Raw genomic sequence first — 10151 nt, forward strand, 5'->3', positions numbered from 1 at the left:
CGGCTGTTCTGACTCACAGACTGTAAGTAAATTTTTTATATTTAAAGAATTTGCCATTGATGATTCAAACACGAGTTAGGAGCAGTGCTTGTTGTTTGTCGTTTCTCCGATCACAAATGCAGACATGATTTTATGTTTATGTGGCGCGATGCAACGCAACGTATAAAAAGACAGTATAAGTCATTATAATCCGTAATTATGTCCCCACTGGATGCAACAAATGCCTAGTTTATAATGGGTTTTAATGTTTTTGTCTCGTCGCTCCGGCCGGACAGGGCATCACAGTATGGTAAGGGGTGTAACATTTCCGTCACACGCTTGAGGTATTCAGCCAATCACAATGCACTGGATAGCTGGCCAATCACAGCACACCTTGCTTTTCAGACCGATGAGCTTTGTAAAAATCGACGTGTTTCAGAAAGGCGGGGCATAGAGGAGAAACAATAATGTACAGTATGTCGAAAATAATGTGTTTTTTGAACCTTAAACCGCATAAACACATTTCATTACACCAAATACACAAAATAATGTTATTTTTAGCAACATCATATGACCCCTTTAAAATACATCCTGGCTCTTCCAAGCTTTATAATGGGAGTGGATAGTAGCCCAAAATTTGAAGTCCAAACAATTGAACCAATCCATTACAAAATAAGTCCACACAGCTCCGGGGGGTTAATAAAGGCCTTCTGAAGCGACGCGTTTGTGTAAGAAAAATATTAATATTTACAAATGTATAAACCTTAATCTCTAACTTCTGCACGCTCGTTCATGAGAGAGTGGCGTCCAGCGGATGATGTAGGCGTAGCATAAACTCCGGTGAGAATATGCTAGTCTCGCGAGAAACTAGTTTTGTTTACAGCAAAGGAAAACCAGTTTCCTCTTGGCTTATATTGAAATCCTCCGACATTTTTCTTTACAAATCCTCGTTTTGTACTACTAATTCGTGACCGGTGTTTTGTTTTGCTCTGTCCCCTGCACTTCCGCATTTGTCACCGTGTTTGCCTACGTGCTACGTCATCCGCTGGACGCCCCTCTCTTGTGAATGCGTGTAGGACAGTTAGCGGAAGCTAGAGATTAAGGTTTATAAAGTTGTAAATATGAATATTTTTCTTACACAAACGCGTCGCTTCACAAGGCCTTTATTAACCCCCCGGAGCCGTGTGGACTTCTTTTGTAATGGATTGGCTCAATTGTTTGGACTTTAAATTTTGGGCTACCATCCACTCCCATTATAAAGCTTGGAAGAGCCAGGATGTTTTTTAATATAACTCCGATTGTATTCGTCTGAAAGAAGAAAGTCATATACATCTAGGATGGCTTGAAGGTGAGTAAATCATGGGGTAATTTTCATTTTTGGGTGAACTATCCCTTTAAGTCAGCGCGTTCTGAACTCCTGCGTGCTCATACTAGTAATCTTGTGCTGCGTTCACACCGAGCACAATACCGGTATTTTTGAAAAGGTCCTGTTCACACATGATCCCTTAACGGTAATTTACCAGTAAAGACGTTGTGTGTGAAAAGTAATCTCCAGCAGGTGATTTATTTTATTGTAAAAGACCAGCCAGTGGCGGTTGAACATCCATCTGAGGACTGCACAGAAAACACTGAAGGGCTTAACCAAACCACAGCCTGTTTGTGTGATGGTCACATTTATCCAGCACGTGCTGGCAGGCTTTAGGATGATAACAAAATCCTACTATCAGTCTTTAAAGATGGAGTATTTCTGTGTTAAACCAGCTGGCCTTTGCTGACAATCTCCTATAATCCCCAATCCTCATCCTAGGGAGTCTTTATAATAGCAGTCAATTCAAATGTGAGCATCATACAACCACAACATATATAAAATCATCTGCTTTGGCCATGCAACAGCGCGTTCTGAACTCCTGCGTGCTCATACTAGTAATCTTGTGCTGCGTTCACACCGAGCACAATACCGGTATTTTTGAAAAGGTCCTGTTCACACATGATCCCTTAACGGTAATTTACCAGTAAAGACGTTGTGTGTGAAAGGGGCAACTGTTGCACTCTATTAAAACTAAACTCAAGAATGAATCAGATATTTTGTTCATTTAGTAGAATCGTGAATGTGTGAAAATCAATGACTGACAGATGATTTATTCTATTCTATTCTAATTTATTCTATAATTGTAGTCTCTTTCTGTAGCCTGACAAAATATAATGTCTAGCAGTGGACAACAACTGTAGACAAACTTACTGTAGGCACTTTTTATGTACAGACTTATATATAGACTCGAGTCCACGAGCTGGTGTCACCTGCGGAGAAGAGCCACCGAGCGAACCTTTTCTTTTTGTATCAAAATCCTCACCAGTAATTCCAATCAAACGTTCGAACTCACATATGGTTCCAAGTACACTGTCTAGGTAACGTTAGGCAGCTCATTAGATTTAGAAATAAAATCGATATAACTGACATCGATCTCTGTATTAAGCGGCATCATCCAGCAGCACTCATAACCATGACTAACGGAAATTAGCTGCTGGCTAACAACGGGCTTTACATTTTAGGGGACGAGCAGCCAAAACACCGGTACACGTCATGATCAACACTTACAAGATACATAACATAGCAACAACGACATAACAACAACTATATGATACGCAAAATATGTTTCTAACAACGATTAATTAATTAGTACGAAATTACGCCTTTTAAAAACACAAAGCTGTTGTAATAAAGCAGGTTAGCATTGAGACCGCTGCGCACCGCTAAACTACAGTGTCTGGATGCGTACATAACAACATGGGAATCATAATTTTGCCGTTGCATTGAAATAACAATGCATTTTCTCGTATAGACGGTTACCTGGTGTCCAGATGCGCTGTTAAAGAAATTGGATCTCTTCCGGATGGCCACCAAATACCAGCAGGATGGAGAAATAGAGTTGAAAGCTGCCGTATGTCAGACGGCGAGTTCAAACTGGCTCGCCGTTGTCTTTGAAATAGCGCCGCCTGCTGGCGAAAGGCGGCGCTAGATTTGGAAAAGTCCCCACATCGCTCTTTAGGGGCGCTAGCTCATGTATTTGATGGTTCTTGTAAATGTTTCCAAATTTAGAGCAGTAATCTCCAGCAGGTGATTTATTTTATTGTAAAAGACCAGCCAGTGGCGGTTGAACATCCATCTGAGGACTGCACAGAAAACACTGAAGGGCTTAACCAAACCACAGCCTGTTTGTGTGATGGTCACATTTATCCAGCACGTGCTGGCAGGCTTTAGGATGATAACAAAATCCTACTATCAGTCTTTAAAGATGGAGTATTTCTGTGTTAAACCAGCTGGCCTTTGCTGACAATCTCCTATAATCCCCAATCCTCATCCTAGGGAGTCTTTATAATAGCAGTCAATTCAAATGTGAGCATCATACAACCACAACATATATAAAATCATCTGCTTTGGCCATGCAATGCTGGGGGGAGCAATTAAACACGATAAAATGCCAGTGAAAACACTTTAATAAGCACTTTTTTGTTGCTTTAGTGCATTTCATAGAAAACAATTGCATTGCTTTTTAAATTCATATATGCTTAATAAAAAAGATAAACACATGGAGTGCAGCATGCATACAAAAATACTCCAGTGACAGCAAATGCATATCATAACAATGTATACATACATCAAACAAACAAGAATGCCAGTCATGTCACACAGGCACGTGAATTATAATATTCAGCATTAAATTCAGCAAGCAGGTGTCTTAAAACTCTAGTGCCTTTTTTAGTGCATTAAATTGGGGCTTTTTTGTAGTATCAGCATCTTATTGTATAGCACATCAAGCCACAATAGTCAATATAAAGCCCGAGGACACAGCAGACCGTCTCTGTATCGTATTAGAATAATAGGCTTTTACTATGAAGAACCAATTACCTCCGGACAGACTAGCACTTACACATTTAATATTTATTATATACTGTCCATAAAAAGTATATATATGATGAGATTTGTAATGCAATATTAGCTTAAACACAATTGTGTGCAATTTAGTATCTTTGGAGTAATTTGTGTCTGGGCCCGGAGCATTGAGAATGGTCTAATAGACGAAACGTTGGCTCTGCCTGTAGCCCAGTTTGTCCAGGTTGGGATTACATGCAAACTGGATCATGGGAGGTGGACCACACATGAGGATCATAGAGTCATCACTGGGTGGAGGCAGGTGCTCCTGAATCATCTCAGCATTGATGAAGCCCTGACTGTACTCCCAATCTGCAGACACGTAAATGTCAAAAAACAACAAATATATATGATCAATAAAAATACAAATCTAGTCTAAAACACGTCCCAAGTTCTTAAATGTACTCTGTTTTTATGTTGGTTTCCCTTTTTTGAAAAAGTTGTATCACAATGACAAATGAAATATCAAAAGGAATTTTAATTCAGAAATTAAAAACATTCATCATAGGAGGTCGAGTCATTTTATGTATAAATTACAATATTAAACGTATTTATAAACTGAATATACTGTTCAAAATTTTGGGGTTAAGATTTTTTAAATTATTTTATTTAGAAAGGTTGCATTAAACTGATCAAAAATGGCATTCATAGTTTTTCATTAATTATATAACTTCTATTTAAAATAAAAGCAGTTTTTTTTATTCTTTCTATTTATTAAATATGAGCTGCTCTGCCAGCTACAGTATTTTCCCCTCTTTGTGTTCGTCTTCACAAAGATGAACACAAACGTCCCGTTTACAGACTTTGTAATATTTCCACAAATTACATTTTGGAAAATGCTTGCAAAACAGTTTGTGTGCAAGTCCAGAACAGAGATCGCCTGAAATAAAAAAAATAATAAAAAAGAACCGATTTCCGATCACGCGTTTGGAGCAAAAACAGGCCGGTTCCAATTTATGGCCGTTCAATGTTTTCTACTACTAACATGAACTGTTTCAGGCAAGTGGTAAACTGTTCATTATTGGCTAAAGTAAAACACAATTAAATTTAAAACAATAATTTTCCGGGACTGGAAAATAAGTCACCAATTTTCCATGTTTTCCAGGATGCGTGGGAACCCTGAATGCAAATCAGCATATTAGAATGATTTCTGAAGGATCATGTGACACTGAAGACTGGAATAATGATGCTGAAAAAATTCAGCTTTGCCTTCACAGAAATAAATGACAGTTTAAAATATATTACAATAGAAAACAGTAATTTTAAATTGTAATAATGTTTCACAATATTACTTAATATTATTTTTGATCAAATAAATGCAGCCTTGGTGAGTATAAGAGACTTTCAGAAACACACAAAAAAAATCTCACTGACCCCAAACTTTTAAAAAGAAATGTATACCAAGCTTTATAATTTGTAGGATCGGTAGGAAGCCATATACCTGCAGGAGCTTGGTCCACTGTGAACCAGAGTTTGAAGCGATCCGGATGCCTCGCCTGAATCTCCTCCAGATCATCCTTCAGCAGAATGTCCTTCTCAGTCTGGAAGGCAGACAAAAAGTAAACAGATTCATTTTAGACTTGCAGTTTAATCTGTCTGAACATCACTTTTATTTAATATGTTGTTTATGAACAAACCATTTCATCATGCTCTGAAAGAGATAGTTCACACACACCCACAAAAATTGGTCAGTAATACATTTAAAACAATCTCTTTTCTAATGGAACACCAACCTGGTTGGCAAACAGCAGGCTGCATGTCGTTGTATCACTTGAGTTTTTGATGATGTCACGAATCAGCTGCAACATGGGCGTAATGCCTACAAAGGGAGCAGAACAAATGACTTTAGTGATCATACAGCTTTATTATGGCTAGAAATGAAGAGTAAGACACTCTACCAGTTCCTCCAGCTATAAGACCCAATGTTCTTACAGTCTTAGTCTCAGCAGGGGTCTTCTTATCGGCCTGTATAGCAAACTGACCTGTTGGGTGGAGATGTAGGTCTAAGGTGTGACCACTGTGTAAATACATCCATCTAAATTCAAATATTGGTAGTAAATGTGCTGAGTCAGACCTTGCCCCTTGTACTCCAGCAAACCTCCTGGTCCTCTGAAGTCAATCACATCTCCAATCCTCAAACTCTCCAAGTACTGGGACATCTTTCCCCCTTCTGGGAACTTTGGGTGCACATTCTTAAAATAAATCTGCAGAATGAAATATGTCAGCTCTATACTACTGTTTAAAACCCCAGGAGCTTTTTTAAGAAATATAGACAATCAGAACCTTCACAACGAGGTCAACGAATCCTCTGTCATCGTCGCTGGACACTGACTTTCTGACCTCAAACTAAATAGTATAGATACAGATTTATGTATATACCCTAGAAATTTATTTATTTATATACCCTGATTTAGTATATACCCTAGAAATATATTTTTTGTCTTATAACTGTACTAGTGAACATATTAAGTTGAATGTGCACAACCTGTGCCATGACGTTGATATCAGGAAATATTAGAAAAAGCATAAAACCACAAACTAAACCCTTGTTTTAGTGCAAAGGTTGATTGATATCAGGACAGATCAGCATTTTCAGTACAAATCTGATGTGGTTTGCGTTTCTTAGTAATTGGCTCACACGATGTTTTGAACCCCGTCTACATCTGAATTTAGTGCCGTCCACTAATGCCTTATATGTAAACAGTGTCCAAATGTCTGTGATTACTTTCAAGCTAACTGTGCACTTTTAAACATCATTTATCATTTAGCACACAGTTCTTTTCCAAAGCGGTTTACACAACAGGACAGGTGTGGGATGTCAGCATGCTTCAGACCAAACCCTGCAAACCTCTGTACTAGCAGCAGAGAAACAACCAACCCACCACCCAGTCCTCAGACTACTTACCTACTGGTAATCCCAAAACATGCTCTGGACTGGGCAGGGCAAACCGAAACCTGCGGGTATCGTGGCTTATGATCTGTAGCAAAAGAAAAAAAAGTCTTATTTTGTCAAAAGCATCTCGTCAGTACCACGAATATAAATTCTAGCACATAGAAATAAATAGACAGGGCAAATACCTCTTTGTCTACTAGTCTCAATTTGTATTTTTCAGAGGGATTAATCAGGGTAATCTGTGGTTTCCTTTTCCTGTTGAAGTAATAATAACCCAGCAGACCTGCTGTTGAGACCAGCACCACTCCAACCGACACTGCAACTGCAGTGGACTAAACATACAGATTAGTGCACATTAACAAAGCACATTTCAAATCCACCTTAAAAACATATAACAGAAAACGGGGGAAAAACGCCAAACATGCATTCACTGATATGCAACATACAACAGAAACGTGACTCAACCATTAATAAAGATTCTCCGCAGTTTCAAATGCCTGAATGAATCATCTGTATTTCCTAAAATAAACGTAGAATTGACGTTTCTGCTTTGGTATCCCATTTCAAGAAGAACTGTCTGCTGATTTCGTTTTCTACAAAACAAAAATGTATTTTAAATACAAATGACTGAATAGCATAGTTAGTGCCATGACTAGTCAATGTGCTGTGCTGATAAACCGATAACCAGCAATGTTAAACAAACTTGGTGGCATGCCAAAGCAACATTTCCTCTCAATAATAGTTCATTGCTGCAGTTAAACTTTAGTGTATTCTCTAAAGCGTTATGACTTACCATCGCGTAACTCATGCCAGCAGATCTACTTCTACAAAGGGATTCAGTCAGAACGAAGCTTCAGCCTTTAAACACTAGTCGGCACACCCATGAACATGCAGGCAGCTCTGTGCTGGAGGCAAACAACGCTGCGCACTCATTGCGCATAATAAAACGATTCGACCAACGCATTCCGTTCGGCCTAATGCCATCCACATTACTATCTAATGTCTGTTGTCGGCGGAAACCCATACAACCAGATAAAAATAAAAGTCCTGATAAATGTATGTATATATATTTAAAAAGTGGAATAAACTTTCCTTAATTTCGTTGTCCAAAAATTACAACACTTTATTTAAAATTAAATGTTTTAAATTAAAGTGCAAATAATAAATGTCCTCTGACTTCTTTTTGTTTAGAAATATATTTATTTGTAAAAATGCAATACAATTTTAAAAGTAAAAACGTGAAAGTAATTAAATGCCCAGAAGAAATTTTATTTAGTAAAGTCTAATCCACAAATTCTAAAAAAGTAGAAGCAATTTCCTGAATAATTAATACAGATTGTTATATCAATGCAGAAAGCACCATCATTTTAAGATACCAGGGTGCTTTCAGAAGTAGATAATTGCATACATTGGTTCCCTTATATTTCCCGAATTCATTTATGTTCAAGCTATTATCTTTTTCACATAATTGCAAACATTGAAGTGAAGCTGATTCGAGGTGGCTGAGAAAACCTCCAATGCCAAAGACTTTGTCTCTTCTGATCCATTCCAAAGGGCCCGATAAACTGGTAATGTGTACTTCTGTTTCCCCTGAATGCAAAACATGAAAATCAGTCTTTTAAAACAAGTCAACCAGTCTCTAAGCATACCAGCAATCAAATTATTAGTCTAAACAGCTAAATGATTAATAAATAGTTGTACAGATTCTAACCTGGCTTGTGAGGAAATTGCGAATATGTTGGAATCCTGGTTTATGCTGATTCTTTGCAACAATCTGGGCCCATCGCAGTTTCAGCTCGGCATTGTTGGACTCAATAATATGCGAGTAGCACTCCTCCAGCTTCTTTATGTGGCCTGTTAATATGGGGATATTATTTATTTTACCATCTACTTAAATACAACTTTTACAATATTAAAACAAACCATCAACACAAGGAAGTATTTGCACCATCTGGAAGTGGTGACTTCTCAAGGATCTTTTCCAAGAAGTAGACAGTTTGGTAGGTCTTCCACAGTTTGATATCAGTTTTGCAGATAGATTCCAAGTCTAGGTTATGATCAACCCACATTTCCGCTAACAGTTCTGCTGGTTTCATTAGCTCCTGACCAGCAGAGAGGTCAGGCACATATGCAGGCCAACCCGACACATTGAGCCAGCTGTCAAAATCCAGACCTAATAAACAACCGAGAAGAAACAAAAGCTGATGCAAAAGGCAGTCTGACCAAACAGTATGAATTTATCTTTTTCAAAGAAATGCTACTAATGCTCTTTTTCTGCACCCTCAATTTTGTGGACATTCTTCTCTTTCAGGTCTGGGAAATACTCCAGGTAGAAGTCCAATGCATCCTCTGCCAACACACTTCTGAACTTGAACTTGTCCACATAAGCCTTGAAGAGACACAATTGAATTGCTCTTTTATCATACTTATTTACATATTTTTATTTGTACATACCAAAGGTTTTTAAACTTTTTGAAGAGCGACCCTTTTTTTCTTTTTAAATTTACGGGACATGATATATATATACACACACATATATATATATATATATATATATATATATATACAGTGCCTTGCGAAAGTATTCATACCCCTTCATTTTTTCCACGTTTTGTTATGTTGCTGCCTTATGTTAAATTGCTTGAAATTACTTTTTTTCCACATCAGTCTACACTCCATACACCATACTGACAAAGCAAAAACAGAATTATCACAAATTCGTAAATTGATTAAAAATAAAAAACTGAAATAAGTACATTGCTAAATAAATATTTAGCTGAAGCACCTTTACAGTCTCACGTCTTTTTTGTTTGATGCGACAAGCTTTTCTCATCATCTTTTGGCTAGTATCTGCCATTCTATTCCTCATCTCTTCACCTCTCAAGCTCTTTCAGGTTGGATGGGGCAGATGCACATTTTCAGGTTTCTCCAGAAATATTTGATTATTGGGTTCAATCTCAGGCTGTGGCTGGGCCACTCAAGGACATTCACAGAGTTGTCTGAAATAATTACATTGCATAAGTATTCATACCCTTAACTAAATATTTAGCTGAAGCACCTTTACAGTCTCAAGTCTTTTTTGTTTGATGCGACAAGCTTTTCTCATCATCTTTTGGCTAGTATCTGCCATTCTATTCCTCGCCTCTTCACCTCTCAAGCTCTTTCAGGTTGGATGGGGCAGATGCACATTTTCAGGTTTCTCCAGAAATATTTGATTATTGGGTTCAATCTCAGGCTGTGGCTGGGCCACTCAAGGACATTCACAGAGTTGTTTATAAGCCACTCTTGCTGTGGGCTTAAGGTCACTGACCTGTTGGCAGGTGAACCTTCTGCCCATTCTGACGTTCT

The 10151-nt window shown here is 38.0% G+C and overlaps 3 protein-coding genes across 3 annotated transcripts in view; all 3 read right to left on the reverse strand.

The window, feature by feature from the left end:
* The window catches only part of LOC107601046 (adiponectin receptor protein 1-like), an 11212-nt gene extending 8104 nt beyond the window's left edge, over positions 1-3108 (reverse strand). Inside the window, exon 1 of the mRNA XM_016293094.1 lies at positions 2828-3108. The gene's annotated coding sequence lies outside the window, so the exon portion shown is untranslated. The remainder of the gene's footprint in view (positions 1-2827) is intronic.
* A 199-nt stretch (positions 3109-3307) lies between these two features.
* LOC107552483 (NADH-cytochrome b5 reductase 3-like) lies at positions 3308-7774 on the reverse strand. The gene is made up of 10 exons (XM_016234411.1): positions 7597-7774; positions 6989-7135; positions 6816-6888; positions 6707-6765; positions 6194-6256; positions 5985-6114; positions 5809-5892; positions 5644-5729; positions 5352-5451; positions 3308-4222 (listed from the first exon to the last, which is right to left on the reverse strand). Exons 1-10 carry the CDS (start codon positions 7609-7611, stop codon positions 4050-4052), a joined length of 930 nt encoding a protein of 309 aa, XP_016089897.1. The 5' UTR covers positions 7612-7774; the 3' UTR covers positions 3308-4049.
* A 288-nt stretch (positions 7775-8062) lies between these two features.
* The window catches only part of LOC107600956 (aminopeptidase B-like), a 7945-nt gene continuing 5856 nt past the window's right edge, over positions 8063-10151 (reverse strand). The window contains exons 8-11 of the mRNA XM_016292987.1: positions 9084-9192; positions 8752-8976; positions 8515-8657; positions 8063-8393 (exon numbers count right to left, since the gene is read on the reverse strand). Of these exons, the coding sequence (XP_016148473.1) occupies positions 8247-8393; positions 8515-8657; positions 8752-8976; positions 9084-9192 (624 nt within the window). The 3' untranslated portion in view covers positions 8063-8246. The remainder of the gene's footprint in view (positions 8394-8514; positions 8658-8751; positions 8977-9083; positions 9193-10151) is intronic.

This window comes from Sinocyclocheilus grahami, unplaced genomic scaffold (assembly GCF_001515645.1).
Source record: "Sinocyclocheilus grahami isolate Dianchi unplaced genomic scaffold, SAMN03320097.WGS_v1.1 scaffold2.1, whole genome shotgun sequence".
NCBI classification, from domain to species: Eukaryota; Metazoa; Chordata; class Actinopteri; order Cypriniformes; family Cyprinidae; genus Sinocyclocheilus; species Sinocyclocheilus grahami.